The sequence below is a fragment of the Rhinoraja longicauda genome, chromosome 18, assembly GCF_053455715.1.
Source record: "Rhinoraja longicauda isolate Sanriku21f chromosome 18, sRhiLon1.1, whole genome shotgun sequence".
NCBI classification, from domain to species: domain Eukaryota; kingdom Metazoa; phylum Chordata; class Chondrichthyes; order Rajiformes; family Arhynchobatidae; genus Rhinoraja; species Rhinoraja longicauda.
This window is the reverse complement of record NC_135970.1, coordinates 24,958,431-24,976,166: the sequence shown is the minus strand read 5'-3', so window position 1 is coordinate 24,976,166 and position 17,736 is coordinate 24,958,431. Positions and strand designations below refer to the sequence as shown.

Genomic DNA, 17,736 nt, shown 5'->3' with positions numbered 1-17,736 from the left:
TGAAAGCCACAATTCATTGATATCTCGAACAATGTATGAGCTACTGAATTGTTAAATACTCTGATAATCACAATATATTTTTTAAAAGATCAATTTTTTATGTCCATACTTATTTTTTTGGGCTGGATGTTGCTGTTAGTCCCATTGAACTGTTAAAAAATAATGAATAACTGATGCTTTGGCAGTTTACTCAGCCAGAGATGATTTGGCTGAGGATCTCTGCTGTTGGCAACTTTTTTTTGTGTTGTCAACTTGAGACCCTTTTAACCGAGGTCTTCCTCCTGGGGTAGGGTGCACGGGGAGAATTAAATCATTGATCTGTGTGTTGATGTTGGGAGTATTTAATTGTCATTTGTACCGATATTGGAACAATGAAATTCTGATTTGCAGCAGCATAACAGGCCTGTTAACACAATGCACACAGACAATATAAAATAAGTTTTTTAAAAAAAGCAATAAATTGATACCACAACACGTGCAGAAAACCGCAAAGTCAAGTGCAACCAATGACGATCCATAGAAGTTCATAGTTGAGGTTAGTGTTTGTGTAGTGTTCAAGAAGCCTGATGGTCGTAAGGAAGAAGCTTTTCTTCAAACTGGTCACTGTTTGCAGACTTCTATACCTTCTTCCCTTCTCCTTGAAGCTACTTTTGATGTGTTATCTTTGTCATCATGAGCATGTGGGCTGCCTGAACTTTTAAAAAAAAGCCTTGCTTCAGGAGTCTCCTCGAAATCAGATCTCGCATGTAGCCCAGCAAAGTTATTGTTAGATCATAGCTTGCATGTGTGCCCTTTAGGCTAATATTGGCTTATTTGCATTAATCTTTTATGTAACATCTAGAAACATTGACAATCTTCAGTGCTTTGTGATTCCTGTATGTTTTTGACATCACAGCTTTGTAGAAAAAGGAGCGGATCATGGCAGAATGATTCAAACATCCTCCATTTTAGACTCTCATTGGAGTAACACAGCAGGTCTGGAGAATGTGGATAAATGACATTTTGGATCATGATCCTTCAGACTGATTGTAGTAGGGGAGAGAAAGCTGGGAGAAAGGTGATAGATGAAAAGGATTTTTAATTGGCAGATTTTTTTTGAATACCAGCATTTGCAGTTGTCTGCGATAATACTTCATTTTGGATCTGTTATCATTAACCTGTTTCTTAAATTAATTTAAGATTAGCCATGTGCATTTGTGGTGATGTTGAATTTTCTCAATAATTTGAATAAATGTCATTTTAATGTAAAATAGGACAATAATTGCCTGAAGCAGAAATTTGTTAATAATTACATTTAACATATTAAATGTAATTGAGTTGTCCCAATTGAGCATGTACTAATTTGTTTTTAAGAATTAAGTCATGGTCCATTTGCACAAGTGATATGGGATACTTCATCCAAATTTATTAAACAAAAAATACTACCACTGCAATCCACATCCACAAAAAATACTGCAATCCACATGCTTAATTCTATGTACATTTAAGAGATTTTATACAGTTTAACTTGTTCCATCTCTATTTGCCTAACAACTATGAAGATGGCACTCCTTTTCGATACTCACATTTTATTGTGTGGAGTACAAAATCTTCACACTTGGGGGGAAAAAAAGCTTCAGGTTTATTGATTTTTGCATATTGTACACTAAGCCTCTTCTATCTTCGCTATACCATTAAAATCACTTTTGAAGTAGAATTGTAATATCAAGTGAACTGAGGAGGGTGCAAAGTGCTCGTAGCGTAAGTGAATGGCAAGATGATAGCACTTCATAATGTGGCAAAATAAGCTTTGTTAGATTAAACCCTTTTTCACATGTTTGTTTCCTTAGATGTTTAAGCATTGAGCAATAATAATGTACGACTTCGTAAATGAAAATTTGAAAGTAGTGTCGAATCAGGCTAACTAGCAGGGCAGATTCATATTAGCAACATGCAGAATTGGGTGTTGTCATCTTAGAATATAAGAAACTGGAGTAGGCTCTGATTATGGACTAGATGCTCTGTTTTGGAATATATTCAAGTCTGGTTGAGTTTTAGGCACCAGAAGTATAGTGTATATGGGGAATGGGTTGGGAACACTTCACTGATTTATGAGTGAATCCAAGAGATTGTATGACCTATTTGTGTTTTTAAATTATGGGCTTATTTAAAAGTAGACTTTGGCGAATAAACCATCATATCTTTGGAAGGAATGCTTTTTCCAAAATGCTACTCAACTGAGCAAAACAATAGTTAAGCTGGATGGTTATCTACTATTATAAATTATCCTTATTTGTTGATCATTGCCCAATCTTCCAGCTGTAAAGTGGCTATTTTAAAGGCTGGTATGATTATCAAAGCGGGTAAGACAGATGGACACAGGGTATGGTTAGGTAATTGCAGCTGAGATGTTATAGCCATTACAGAAACCTGGCTTAGGATTGGTAGCTTAATGCTCCAGGGGACAGGTCTTACAGGGTGATAGAGGTGGTAAAAGAGAGGGAAAGGGGGGGGGGGGGGGGTTGCTTTACTGATTAAGGAGAACATCCCAGCAGTTTCAAGTAAGTTTAAAGAAAATTTAAAGAGATATGTATATTAAGGCAAAAGGGGTAACTGGAGAGAGAATAGGCCCTCATAAACTAAAGTGATCATCTACATGTGGAGACGCAGGAGATGGCAAAATCCTCAAATTATTATTTCTCCTTTGTTTTCACCGTGGGGGGGGGGGGGGGGGGGGGGAAATAAAGGCTATGGAACTCGGGACAGTTAACGGAGATGTCTTGAGGATGGTACTGGACGTCCTAAAGCGTACGGAGGTAGATAAATCTCCCGGACTTGATCAGGTATATCTGAGGATGTTGTTGAATGCTAGAGACATAATTGCAGGAGCTGAAACCTCCGAATCATCGTTAGGCAGGGGAGAGATGCAGGATGTTTTGCATCTATTTAAGGGCTGCAAGGATAAGTCTGATTTCTATAGACCAGTGATCCTAACATCTATGATAAGTAAGTTACTGGAGATGAATCTGAGGGATAAGATCTATGCATTTGGACAATCAGTGGCTGATTTGGGATAGTTGGCATGGTTTTGTATGTGGGAGATCGTGTCTTATGAATTTGCATTTTTCTGAAGATGTAACCAAAAAGGTTGATGAGGGCAAGGCTATAGATATTGTCTACATGGACCTCAGCAAGGCCTTTGATAAGGTTCTGCATGGTATGCTGCTCTGGAAAGTTGCATTGGATCCAGGGAGGGCTAGCTAACTAGATACAAAATTGGCATTGTGGAAGGAAGCAGTGAGTGGTGGAAGGTTATTTTTCAGACTGGAGGCCTCTGATTGGTGGTGTGCCTCGGGGATCAGTTTTGGGCCCATTGCTGATGATGATACTTTATTGTCACATGTATCTTAGATACAGCGAAATACTTTGTTTTGCATACAATACACCAAGTATGCAGTCACTATGTACAGTGTGCTGATAGTTACAAAGTATTAATTTTAGTCTTTTCACCTTTCACCCCATCAGCCATTGCATACAGCACGTAATTCTTTTGACATTTTTGCCACCTCCAAAGGGATCCCACCATTAGTCACAATTTCCCATCTCTATCCCTTTCCTCTGAGACCATTCCCATCCCCAACTCACTGGTTCACCTATCTCTTCCAACCCACTACCCCTCCCCAAGAACTTTTCCCTGCAACCGCATGAGTTGCATCACCTGTCCCAATACCTCCTCCCTCAACTCCATTCTGGTTTGTGGTTACATCACGTTTTGGATGAGAAACTACATGGTGTGATTAATTAGTTTGCCGATGGTAGGTGGTAGTGTAGACAGTGAAGATATTTATCAAAAATCACAACAGGATCTTGATCAGGAATGATGCCGTTCCTGAACACATTTGACAAATTCGACCTTGTCTAAGCTCTTACCACTATGGCAGTCCCAGTCTATATTGGCAAAACTCCTACTTTGATAATCCTATTGGTCTTGCAGCTTTTGCAATCTGCCGGCATATTAGTTCTAATTCCTGTTGACTATTTGGGAGGCCATAGTACAATCCCCTTTTTATTTCTCAATTTCACCCATATAGCATTACTGGATGAACCATCAGTAATGTCATTGGACGACTGCCATGACATTCTCCTCAATCAGTAAAGCATCTTCCCCCTTGTACCCAATCTCTATCGCACCAGTTACAGCTGCACCCTGGAACATTAAGCTACCAGTCCTGTCCTCTTGGCAGGTTTCCATAGTAGCTATAACACCCCAGTTGCATGTGCCTAAGCAAGCCCTGGGTTCATCTACCTTACCCATTCGGCCTCTCGCAATAACATAAATACAATTGAATCCAAAAGTCATGCTCCTGCCTATCCTGTCCACTGAATTTGCTTTCATTGCCATCTGTACCGACTTCTGGCCTCTCAGTTACATTACTCCTGCATTAGATCCCATCCCCCTGCCAATGTAGTTTAAACCCTCCCAGGTAGCACTAGCAAATCTGCCCACACCGGGAACAATCGGAGATTACTACCCTCAAGGTCCTGCTTTTTAACCTTTTGCCTTGCTCATTGTTGCAGACTTCATTTCCATTCCTACCTGTCATTTGTGTCAACGTACACAACCACTTCGGCTGCTTGCCCTCTGCTCTGAGAATGCTTTGCTGCTGTTCAGTAGATCCTGAATCCTGGCATCGGGGAGGCAACACACCATCCTGGTGAGTCGTTGGCTGGCACAGAATCTCCTGTCTGTCCCACTAACTAATGCGCTTATCACGATGGCTCTGCCTGTCCTCGCTCTGCCTGATGCCACAGACCTGACTGCTGCTGCTCTTTGACCAGTCACGGCCTTCCCCTAACAGTATCCAATGGGACATACCTTGTCGAGGGGAATGTAGCATTACTTGGGGGGCATCCCTGCACTCTCCTCCCTGCTGGTCACCCATCTATTTTCTGCCCGTAGCCTAGGTGACATCACCTCACTAACTCCTGTCCATGACATCCTCGGTCTCCTGGATGATCCTGAGATTGCCCAGCTGCTGCTCCAGTTCCCTAACGTGGTCTGCGATGAGCTGTAGCTGGATACACCTCCCATTGGTGGTGTGCTCGGGACGCCAAGTCATTGGTGAGATCACACGGAATACTGTAATTCTGGTCGCCCATCAATGGGAAGAATGTTATTAAGTTGGAAAGGAAGCCGAACAGTTTACCAGAATGGTACCTGGACTTGCATTAAAGAGAGAATTTAGATCGGCTGTGACTCTTTTCTCTGGAGGGTAGGAGGCTGAATGGTGACCTTATTTCGGTACACAAGACCAAGGGGTATGGATAAAGTGAACGCAGTCTTTTTCCCTGGGGAAAAATTCTAAAACTAGAGGAAATAGGCTTAAGGTAAGGGAGGGAGGGGAGGGGGGGGGGGGGGGGGGGGGGTTAAGAGGGCCCTGAAGGGGAAACCATATCACATAGACGTTGTCCATGTCTAGAGTGAGCTGCCAGAGGAACAAATAAGTGGAAACAATTGCGACCCGAAACGTCACCTCTGGCTTTCCCCGAGATGCTGAGGGGGCGCTGTGAACTGTTTATGTATGTGCTGTTATGTTTGTGTGCCATTTTATGTTCGTTCTTAGTACCTGAACTGATGTACAGCACCTTGGTCAACGTGGGTTGTTTTTAAATGTGCTTCACAAATAAAATTGACTTGACTTGACCTGAGTTATTCCAGCGTTTTGTGTCTATCTGTGACTTTTAAAAGACAGTTGGACAGATATAGGGTTAGGAAGGGTGTAGCGAGCAATGGGCCAAAGGCAGGCAAATGGTACAAAGTTTGCACAAAATTTCAAACAAAAATAGTGCAGCAAAAATAGATCAATGTAGAAACACACTGAGATGAAAAAAAAACCCCCACATGTTCTGCTGTCAGCATTGCCTTTAACTGATTACTGTATAATTTTTCTTGCACCATGAGGTTCGCAGCAGTAACCACTGCCCGTCGTCGCAGGGTTATGGGAGGCTGTCTGCCGCTAGGGGGGGTAGCCGGAATACCATTGGCTGCAAGCGCTGTAGACGTCATTAGCAGCGCTCACCCACCCTGAGCAGGACCCCGAGGTGGGTGTCCTGTACAACTGCCGGTGTCCTGTACAACTGCCGGCGCCCTGCACAACTGCCGGCGCCCACCCCGCAACGCCAACTGTTCGCCTCTGGGACGGAAGCCGCACGAGAGGAGGTGGGTGGAATGAATGAATGGCAGCGCGGGGTGCGGCGGGCACGAGAGTGCGTCGGCGCGCTGCACGTGGCCAACAGTTCACCAGCCCGTGCGCCGGCACCCGGAGAGGAGAGGGCAGGGTTGAACTTATGGAGGAGGGCAAGGGAGAGGAGAGGGTGAGGGAAGAGAGGGCAAGGAGGAGGGCAGGGAAGAGGGCGAGGAGAGGGTAATGGGGGGGGGGGGGGGGAGAGAGGGCGAGGAGAGGAGGCAAGGGGGAGTGCAGGGTAAGGGAGGAGGGGCCAGGGGGAGGGCAGGGTAGAGGAGGAGAGGGCAAGGGGGAGGGCAGGGTAGAGGAGGAGAGGGCAAGGGGGGGGGAGGGCAGGGTAGAGGAGGAGAGGGCAGGGTAGAGGAGGAGAGGGCGAGGGAGGAGAGGGCAATGTTGTGGAGGGGGCGGGGAGGGCAAGGGAGGGGAGGAGAAGGCAAGAGGGGGAGGGCAAGGGATGAGAGGGCAGGAGAGGGGAGGGCAGGAGAGGGGAGGGCAAGGGATGAGAGGGCAAGGGAGAGGAAGGCGCTGCTCAGACACTGGTGGTGGTGGGAGGATAGATTGCCTCCTCCGCAGTGGAGACCTTCCCTTCGCCAAAGTAATTGCTCAGCTTCATGCGGCAGCGCTGTGGGCAGAGTAATCTCTACGTAGAACAGTATAGCACAGGGCCAGTCCTCCGGCCCACAATGTCTGTGCCAAACACGATGCCGAGATAAACTAATCTCTGCTTGCACATGATTCATATCCCTCCATTCCCTGCATACTCAGGTGCAGGAAGGAACTGGATTAAACTTAAGATAGACACAAAAACCTAGAGGAACTCTGGGACAGGCTGCTTACAACCCTGTACCACTGGGCTGTAAGCTGCCCAAGCGAAATATGAGATGCTGTTCCTCCAATTTGCATTTAACCTCACCGATAATGGAGGAGACCTAGGACAGAAAGGTCAGTGTGGGAATGGGAAGAAGAATTCAAGTGTTTAGTAACCGGGAGATCAGGCAGGTCCAGGTGGTCTGAGTGAAGGTGTTGAGCGAAACAGTCGCCTAGTCTAAGTTTGGTCTCACCGATGTATAAGAGTCCACATCTTCAACGGCAGATACACTAGATGAGGTTGAAGGAGGTGCAAGTGAACCTCTGTTTAACCTGAAAGGACTGTCAGGGTCTCTGGGCAGAGTCTAGGGAGGAGGTAAAGGGACAGGTGTTGCATCTCCTGCAGTTGTAAGGGGGTGGTTCGGGTGGGAAGGGATGAGTTAACCAGGGAGTTACGGAGGGAACAATCTCCTCAGAAGGCGGAAAGGGGTGGAGATGGGAAGATGTGACTTGGTAGAGAAAGGTAAAGACTAGGGGGCCTCTGACTCTGTTGCCACTTGGGGGAAAGGGAGTAAGGGTGGAGCTGCGGGGTACCAAGGAGACATGAGTGAGGGCCTCATCTATGATGGGGAGAGGGGAACTCCCATTTCCTAAAGAATGAGGACATCTCGGATGTCCTGGTATGGAACACATTTTGGGCGCAGATGCGGCGTAGACGGTGGAATTGGAAGTAGGGGATAGAGTCTTTGCAGGAAGCAGGATGGGAAGAAGTGTAGTCGAGATAGTTGCAGGAGTCAGTGGGTTTGCATACCCATGTGCCTATATACAAGTCTTTTAAACACCACTCCTGGTAGCACGATCAGGCACCTGCCACTCTAAAAAACAAACAAACTTGCACCCAAATTTATCAATCCATCTACATACCTCCCTGTATCTGAAGATCAAACGTCCATGTATGGGGTCCTATGGCAATAGCAGGATTAATCTGATCGTTCTGACTCACCCTTTTCAATGCTGCGACCTTCTGTATGAATCTTATTCATTCAATTCCATGAGGTTGAGTTTTCACCAACTATTTCTGCTTCTTTGATTTCCATATCTAAGCCAACTGTTGTTACTCATTTCAATTATTCTGCTACATCTTAAGCAATTCTTAAGACTGGTACTTTAACTGTGCTTTGAATCATCTGTTCTAGTGTCAGATTTTGGCCACAACTTTTTGCTGTGTTCAAGATTCTACATAACTTCATTTTATTCATGATTAATGGAAGACAGGTAAGGCATCTCTTGTGGCTGGACTCCAATGATAAGTAAATTCCAGTAAATGCAGGAAAATAGATTGATGAATTTTGTATTTTTATCCATGTTGTTTTGTCTGCAGAAAACTGTTACTATTTTGATCCATGAATGTACAAATGTTTCTAAAATATGATTTAAAACTTTTAATACATTTTTCATCTCTACCCAAAGCATCAAAATGTTCAGGAAAAAACTGGACAATCGTATCCGGGTCCAAATTGAAAATGGAGTGGCGCAGCGCCAACGGACATTGTTCATTATCGTGGGTGATCGTGGCAGAGATCAGGTATGGAGTTAAAAGTAGAACGATATATGTTTTGTATTGTAGTAGTGATATTGGTTGTTAATTTAACATAAATAAGCATGCTAGTCTGAGATCAGATTAGTGTTCTTGTCAGTGAAGATGGTCAGTTAACCAGTTAATAGGAGTCATACAAAATGTACAACGCAGATACGGATCTGTTCTGCCCACCTCATTCATGCTAACGGTGATGCCTATCAACAATAATCAAATTTCCTCACATTAGCTAAGTATTCCTCTATGTCTAGCCTATCTAAGTATCTGTCTAAATGCCTTTTAATCATTGTAATTGCATCTGCCTCCACAACCTCCTCTGGCAACTAGTTCCTTATGTTCACCACCCTATGTGTGAAGAACTTGCCCTTCAGATGTCCTTTAAATTTCAGCCCCTCTCACCTTAAACTTCTTCCCTCTAAGTTTCCCTGCCCCGGCAGATACATTCTGCTTATTTCTCTCACCTATCCTTATCGTAATTTTATACATTTTTATGTGATCAGTCATTGGTTAACTACATTCCAATTATAATAAACTCAGCCTGTCCAATCTTTCTTTTTAGTCTTAGAGATACAACATGGAAACAGGCCATTCGGCCCACCCGAGACCGCACTAATCAGCGATCACCTATGCACTAATTCTATCCTACACATGAGGGACAATTTACAGAAGCCACTTAACCTACAAACCTGCATGTCTTTGGAATGTGGGAGGAAACCACAGCACCCAGGAGAAAACCCACGTGGTTGCAGGGAGAATGTACAAAGTCTGTACAGACAGCACGCCAGAGTCAGGATTGAACCCGGGTGTCTGGCTATGTAAAGCAGCAACTCTACTGCTGTGCCACTATGTTGCCTCTCTTTATATCTAAGATAGGCACAAAATGGTAACTCAGTGGATCAAGGCAAATTCCTTGTATGTATAGATACTTAGCTAATAAAATGTAATCAATGCAATTCAATTCGGGCAGCATCTCTGGAGAAAATGGATAGGTGACATTTCAGGTCATGACCCTTCTTCAGACATTGTAGTAGGAAGAATGGAAAAATAACTGGAAGCGATTAAAAACAAACAAAAAACAAAACAGGGCAAAACGGCAGCAGATGACCTCGGCTAAGGAGTTTCCGGGGGGGGGGGGGGGAAATGGGGGGGAGAAAGGTGTTTATATGTTACCTAAAATTGGACAATTCATTGTTCATACTGTTGGATTGTAAGCTACCCAAGCAAAATATGAGATGCTGTCCCTCCAATTTGCGTGTGGGCTCATTCTTGCAATGGAGGAGGCCCAGGACAGAAAGGTCAGGATGGGAAAGAGAAGGGGAGTTAAAGTAGTTAGCAACTAGTGGGCCTTAACAGACCAAGCGTAACTGCTCAGCGAAATGGTCGCCGAGTCTATGTTTGGGCTCGCCAATGTACCAGAGGTTACATCGGGAACACTGGGTACAGTTGAGCCTCTGTCTCATCTGGAAGGACTGCTGGAGTCCCTGGATGGAGTTGAGGAAGGAGGTATAAGGACAGTTGTGAAATTACCTACGGTTGCACGGGAAAGTATCTGGGGAGGAGGTGTTTTGGGTGGGAAGGGTTGAGTGAACCAAGGAGTTGCGGAGGGAGAGATCTCTGCGCAAGGTGGAAAGGGGTGGAGATGGGAAGATGTGATTAATGGTGGGATCACGTTGGAGGTAAAGGAAATGTCACGGGTTGATGTGTTGGATGCAGAGGCTGGAAGAAGGAAAGGTGATGACCTGGGAAACTCTATCCTTGTGTTTGGGGAAGAGGGAGCGGGAGCAGAACTCCGGGACACAGAAGAAATTGTGCATGAGGGATTCATCTATGACAGCCGGGTGGAAACCACATTCATTAAGGAATGAGGACATCTCAGATGTTCTCGTTTGGAAAAAACTCATCTTGGGAGCAGATCTGGCTGAGGAATTAAGAGCATCTTTACAAGAGGCTGGGTGGGAGGAAGTGTCGTCAAGATAACAGTGGGTCTGAGAAGGTTTGTAGTAGACATCAGCCAAAAGTCTCTCCTGTGATGGAGACAGAGATCAAGAAAGGGGAGAAAAAGTGTCAGAGATAGTCCAGATGAATTTGAGGGCAGGGTGATAGTTAATGGTGAAGTTAATAAGGTTTATGAGTTTTGCACGGGTGCAGAGGCAGCCCCGATACAGTCATTGATGTAGCGGGGAAAGAGTTAGGGGATAGGGCTAGTGAAGTTGTTGAGGATGATGACGTTCCTCTAGGTGAAGGAGAGTTTAGTTGAAGGAAATTCCTTGAGTCTCTGTTCAAGGAAGAAATGGTAAAGATGAGTGACTGGGGGCCTAGAAACCGAAAGTTATTAAAAAATTTGAAGGGTGTATGTGTGAGATGTCTCGGACGTAAGTGGGAAGGGATTGGACAAGGGGGGATAGGATAAAATCAAGGTATATGAAGGTTAGGTCAGTGGGGCAGGAGCAGGCAGACACGATGGGTCTGCCATGGCTGTCCTGTTTGTGAATTTTGGGGAGAAGGTCGCAGTGGGCAGACTGGGGCTGGGGAATGAAATGTTTTGGGACAGTGGAGAATCAGTCTGGGAGATGATGATCTGGTGTTCATTTGTGGGGTCACAGTCAAGGGGTATGTCTGAGGAGATGTCTGGCGCCTGGCCTCAGCAAGGTAGGAGTCAGCCCGCCATACTACAATCGTTCAATTGAATTACACATTTACAGAGTGACCACATTGTAAATAACGAGACACTTCTGAATGTTAACACCTTTGCTGGGATGGGGTCATTCATATGGATGGTCCAACAGTTTTTGAGAGCAGAGAATCCAGATACCCAAAACTAGTCACAAAGCGCTGGAGTAACTCAGCGGGTCAGGCAATATCTCCAGAGAACATGGATAGGTGGAGTTTTGTGTTGGGATCATTCTTCAGACTTATAAGATGGACTCCGACCTGAAACCTCAAGAATCTGTGTTCTCTGGAGATACTGCTTGTCTTGCTGAATTGCTCTAGTGTTTTGTCCTTTTTTGTAAACTAACATCAGTAGTTCCTTATTTCGACCCAAAATTTAATGTTGTGAGGGCTGACTTTCCAGACTACACAAATTGTTATAATTCAATAATTCAGATGAAAATAACTAGGGCACAATCTTTTAATTTCCATTCAATTACGAAATAGGCTTGCGATATATTTTTCTTCATTCCCTATCTTGGATGCGATATATTTTTCTTCATTCCCTATCTTGGAGGATTTGACCATAATCTAACTTTTCTGTGGGAAAGTTCAGTGTTAAACCTGTCAAAAAGCAAATTGACTTACTGAGGATTGCTTGTGAAAGTTTTCTTTACTGGTAATTGTAATCAATAATGGCAAATAACTCATAATTGTGTTATGTGTGCTTTCACTGCAGGTGGTTATACTTCATCACATGCTCTCTAAAGCTACAGTGAAGGCCAGGCCATCGGTATTGTGGTGTTACAAGAAGGAGCTTGGCTTTAGCAGGTAATGTTAATGTAAACACAAGAGAAATTTAGAACTTTAGGATTTGAAATTTTGAATTACAGTTAAATATATGTAACTATTTACTGTAACATGATTATAACTACATTTGTCCGATTCATTTATAATTACTGAATGGGTTTATTATCAAAATGTGATTTTAGGATATTTTGTTAAAATGCAATTAGACCTTCTCACCATCATGCAGTTATAACATTAGCTTCATATTGTAGTTTATTAGTCTGGACCGAGTATCATCCGGGGTATAATCTGTTCTCTGCTTCCAAAATTAGAATAGGTCCAATGAAACCATAAATATAAATTTAACGGATTATGTCTAAGTAAGGGAACAATGTATAGCATTAACATTTTGAAATCTATTCATGCATTGATCAATTTAACTTTGACTGACAATGCACATTATTGAAGAATATTCCCTATTTCCTTGCTCCATGTTATTGACTAAACTGACATTTACAGAAGAATAGGACCTGATAATGTGAATATGAGATATTTTTTTCTACCTTCAGAAGTTGAACACAGAGTGGGAGAGCAGCCGTCTTGTTGGGGGAAAAAATCAATTAAAAAAACAGGCAGAAAAATGTGAGAGAGTTGTTTTTCTGCTGGTTTAGTGTGTGCACTATTGAAATGGTAGGACATAGAGTGAAGCAGGTGTCCGACTGGCTGAGCAAGAGGCAGAGCAGCGAATAAAAGGAAGGCAAGGTACAACAGTGCGGCTTGTTGGGAGCGGCCGTGTTATAGGGAAGTGCCTGGTGGAAGAAATTGCAACTTGGGGCTTCGGTTCGAGAGGCTTCGAAAGGGCTGGGGAAAGGAGTGCTGACCTATCAAACCCGGAGCAGAGCAGCAGCAAGCAGGAACTGTAAATAGGAGCTGTTTGAAACATTAAGGAGGCATACAGGATGACGAGATGTGCTGCATAATGTGGGAGTAGGTGGACCCCTTGGTGTTTCGTGGTGACCACATCTGCAGCAAGTGTTGGTTGATCGAGGAACTCAGGCTCAAAGTTGACGACCTGAAACACTGCGGCACATCGGACGCCGTATTTCTGGAGGCAGTCACATCTGTTAGAGTAACTGATTCCAATTTGGACCATGGTCAAGGGGGGGTGACTGCAAGTGAGGCAGGCAGAGGTATAGAGATCGAGGCAGTGTTAGAGGAGCCTTGAGCTTGTCAAGCAGGTCTAAGATTCTTGCTCCCTGTGCAGATGAGGATGAGCAACCTAACCACAGCAACGTGGATCAGGGAACCATTCAAGAGGGGAGAGAGACGAGACATGTGATTGTATTTGGGATGGTATAGACAGGGGATTCTCTGTCATAAGAATCAAGAACATGAAGACTGTGATGCCTGCCTAGTGCCTGGGTTTGGGACATCGCATCTACTTGCAGAGGTATTTGGAGTGAAGTGGGGAAGATCCAACTGTCATGGTCCATGTAGGTACCAATGGCGTAGGTAGACCAAGGGATGAGGTTCTGCTGAGGGAATTTGGGCAGTTCGGGACTAAATTGAAAAGCAAAATCAAAAAAGTAATAATTGGATTGCTACCTGAGCCACGTGCAAATTGGTATGGGTTCGAGAAGATTAAAGAGTTAAGCGTGTGGCTCAATGATTGGTGTGGGAGAAGTGGGCTTGAATTCGTGGTACATTGGCATCAGTATTGGGGAAGGAGGGAGCTGTGCCGATAAGACAGACTCCACTTGAACCTGGCTGGAACCAGGGTCCTGGCAAACAGCGTCGCCAGGGCTGTAGATAGGGCTTTAAACTAAATAGTGCGGGGGTGGGGTCGACAAATTGGAACTATATGGATGTAGTTAAAGGGAAGGAGAGTGCAGGAGCGATTACTGAAATCTCCAGAAGTAATAGGACAGAAAGTTTAAGAAGGGATAAAAGTCTAAGGTCAGGTAAAATGGGGACCAATTTGAGAAGAGTGTTGGTGATATATGTGAAGGTGTTATTTGAATGCACGCAGTGTTTGTAGCAAAATGGATGAGCTTGTAGCGCAGTTAGAAATTGGTGCTTTATTTTCAAAAATGCAAAGCTGCTGCACTTTTATCGTGAAGGTGAATTGCACACCTGTGTGAAACCATAGCAGTATATTTTATTATCAAACAATAATGTATCGGAGGTCCTTCCTTCCGGCTGCTGTGAGACTGCACAACCAGCGCTACTCCCAGCAGACAAGTCAACAGACCAGTTAACAGTAACAGTAAAAGAAAACACAGTAAATGATGACAATTATCCTTATCTTTATTTTTATTTATAATGAATGTCTCTTGCTATCCTTTTTGCTGCTGTAAGACTGCAAATTTCCCCGATGTGGGACAAATAAAGGAATATATTATTATTATTTATATCTTTACGGCGCTCTTTGGCTTAAATCAGTAATACCGAAAGGATCTGAAATTGTATTTAAATTGAAACATTTGCAATATATGGGATAAATAGATGTGGCTACATCTACACTACACAAAGAGTAGGAGTAAACAGGTCCTTTTCAGAATGGCAGGCAGCGGCGAGTGGAGTGCCGCAAGGCTCGGTGATGGGGCCGCAACTGCTTACCATATATGTTAATGATTTGGAAGAGGGAATTAGAAGCAACACTAACAAGTTTGCAGATGACACAAAGCTGGGTGGCAGTGTAAACTGTGAAGAGGATGTTAGAAGATTGCAGGGTGACCTGGACAGGTAGAGTGAGTGGGCAGATGCGTGGCAGATGCAGTATAATATAGATAAATGTGAGGTTATACACTTTGGCGGCAGAAATAAGGAGGCAGATTATTATCTCAATGGAGTTCGGTTAGGTAAGGGGGAGGTGCAGCGAGACCTGGGTGTCCTTGTACACCAGTCACTGAAAGTTGGCGTGCAGGTACAGCAGGCAGTGAAGAAAGCAAATGGAATGTTGTCCTTCGTAACAAGAGGATTTCAGAATAGGAGTAAAGAAGTTCTTCTGCAGTTGTATAGGGCCCTGGTAAGACCACATCTGGAGTATTGTGTACAGTTTTGGTCTAATTTAAGGAAGGACATCCTTGTAATTGAGGCAGTGCAGCGTAGGTTCACGAGATTGATCCCTGGGATGGCGGGATTGACATATGAGGAAAGATTGAAAAGACTAGGCTTGTATTCACTGGAGTTTAGAAGGATGAGAGGGGATCTTATAGAAACATATAAAATTATAAAAGGACAGGACAAGCTAGATGCAGGAAAAATGTTTCCAATGTTGGGCGAGTCCAGAACCAGGGGCCACAGTCTTAGTATAAAGGGGAGGCCATTTAAAACTGAGGTGAAAAAAACCTTTTTCACCCAGAGAGTTGTGAATTTGTGGAATTCTCTGCCACAGAGGGCAGTGGAAGCCAAATCACTGGATAGATTTAAGAGAGTTAGATAGAGCTCTAGGGGCTAGTGGAATCAAGGGATATGGGAAGAAGGCAGGCACGGGTTATTGATTGGGGACGATCAGCCATGATCACAATGAATGGCGGTGTTGGCTCGAAGGGCCAAATGGCCTCCTCCTGCACCGATTTTCTATGTTTCTATGTTACTAGAAAGGCAAATAATTCATAAAAATGATAATTTCCAAACTTCTATTTATTAATCATGCTAGCATTTTATAGTTATTGTTGATGGTGACTATTTTATTAAAGTTACTGTTGCTGTTGTGTACTGTTGCTGTTGTGTAAATGCATTATTCCCGGTTCAGTCATAGAAAGAAGCGAATGAGGCAGTTGCAGAAAAAGATTAAAAGTGGTACACTGGACCTCAAGCAAGATGATCCCTTCGAGCTTTTTGTAGCTGCGACAAACATTCGATACTGCTATTACAATGAGACTCATAAGATCTTGGGTAACACCTTTGGGATGTGTGTTTTGCAGGTGTGTTTTTCACTTTTATTCATTTTTTAATATTGGAAAAGGCCAATTATCAACACTGCAACTGAAATTGAAGCAATTTTGTAATTTGTGACAATGATATGTGGATCTCAATAATCTCAAGGTAAACCCTTGGTCTTTCCTGATATTGCTGGGCTAATCTTGTATTCAGCAGTGCTGAATTAAAAACAATAACATTGATCATTATTCAGTGCTACCTGCTGGAACTCGTGCAATCTATTTATGGCAGATGAAACAAGCGTTGGATCTTCTATAATGCTTTACTTGCCCACTCAGAATAATGCTAACCTAAGGCTCAGTGGGTATAATGAACACCTGAGTGAGATACTGGAGTTATTCTGTTTCATTGTACCCAAGCAATGAATGGATGTCAACAGAAGGGAGGTTAGCTAATTTAAGGGTTATGGGGAAATATGGGGACTGGGCCATAGGCCAGACTTACTCACTTTTATTCTTGAGCTTGCAAAGAACTGAAATGTAGTGAATCGATGCAAATTATTAAATATTTTTTAATGTACTAGTTTGATTCTATTCATAGCATTTGAGAATATCATAATGAACTATTTAATAGACAAAATAAGGTTGGGGAATCTGCAATACAATGGCACAATTAATATAACAGTTTTTAAGGGGAAATCTTTTCATAACTGTTTTCATAATTGTTATAATTATACAACTATTCATAATTGTTGTATTTATGTTATGAAGTGAAAGGAAATGCTTAAACCTTGTTTTTTTACCTAATGTACAGGACTTTGAGGCCATGACACCTAACCTTTTGGCCAGGACTGTTGAGACAGTGGAAGGAGGTGGACTTATTGTGATTCTGCTGAGAACTGTCAATTCCTTGAAACAGTTATATACAATGACAATGGTATGTGCTTGGCTGACAGTAGTGTTCAGTCATTCTTTCACGAGATGACATGCGTGCTTGTACTGTTGAAAAGTAATGACGAACATATGGTCACTGACTAATAATCTTTGGAAATTGCAGGTTCATTTTCCTAGCATGTGCTGCAGCAAGATATGTTGGTCTTGGAAGAGTTAAAGTATATGTTCAGTAGACACGGTGCTGGATATAAACATATGTTCAAATTGATATTTTAATAGGGCAGGTAGGAAGAAACTCTTCTCCAAGAGGAGACAGAATAAATGGACGTCATTCTAAAATCAGAGCTGAATTAGTACAGACCATTTTGCCAAATAGCCAGGAAATTGTAACTTTATAAAAGCAACGTGTTTTCATGTGTTGTGCTATAGAACATAGATAAGCATGAAGCACCTTTAGCATGAATAATTTACAAGGGTTGACAGAAAACATCTCCAGGATAAGGAATTGCTTTGAAAAGAACACATTCTCGATGCATCGGGTTTTGTTAAAATGCACTTGTATCTTTGTATGGTGTAATCTTAATCACTAAATGTACTGAGTAGAATTAGTACATTTATTTCTTTCAATTTAAAATTAGTTGGAAAATAATCCTGCATGCATTCTTGAATCTGTAACAATTCTGCTTGACTCATTTTTTTTGTGGTCATAATCTGTGAACAGATTTCAAACAGAGCTCAGATTATTCGTTCATGTTTTAAATCTTAATTTTGATGATGGAGATAGGAAACGATATTACTGTTGGCCTCAAAAGCATAATATATTGAACGTCAACTTTGTATTAAATCATTTGCCATTTTGACTCTTGAATTTTCTTTCCTTTGGTCTCATCTT

General features: G+C 42.9%; 1 protein-coding gene across 3 annotated transcripts in view; it reads left to right on the top strand.

Moving 5' to 3' along the window:
* The first annotated feature begins 6,072 nt into the window (after nt 1-6,072).
* The window catches only part of nat10 (N-acetyltransferase 10), a 49,425-nt gene continuing 37,761 nt past the window's right edge, over nt 6,073-17,736 (top strand). The window contains exons 1-7 of one of the 3 annotated variants that reach the window (XM_078415311.1): nt 6,115-6,199; nt 6,990-7,166; nt 8,228-8,306; nt 8,502-8,616; nt 12,017-12,108; nt 15,824-15,995; nt 16,765-16,887. In XM_078415311.1, the coding sequence (XP_078271437.1) occupies nt 8,296-8,306; nt 8,502-8,616; nt 12,017-12,108; nt 15,824-15,995; nt 16,765-16,887 (513 nt within the window). In that variant the 5' untranslated portion in view covers nt 6,115-6,199; nt 6,990-7,166; nt 8,228-8,295. Of the gene's footprint in view, nt 6,200-6,747; nt 7,167-8,227; nt 8,307-8,501; nt 8,617-12,016; nt 12,109-15,823; nt 15,996-16,764; nt 16,888-17,736 lie in introns of those variants that run through there. The other 2 variants (XM_078415312.1, XM_078415313.1) reach the window with 2 other exon arrangements.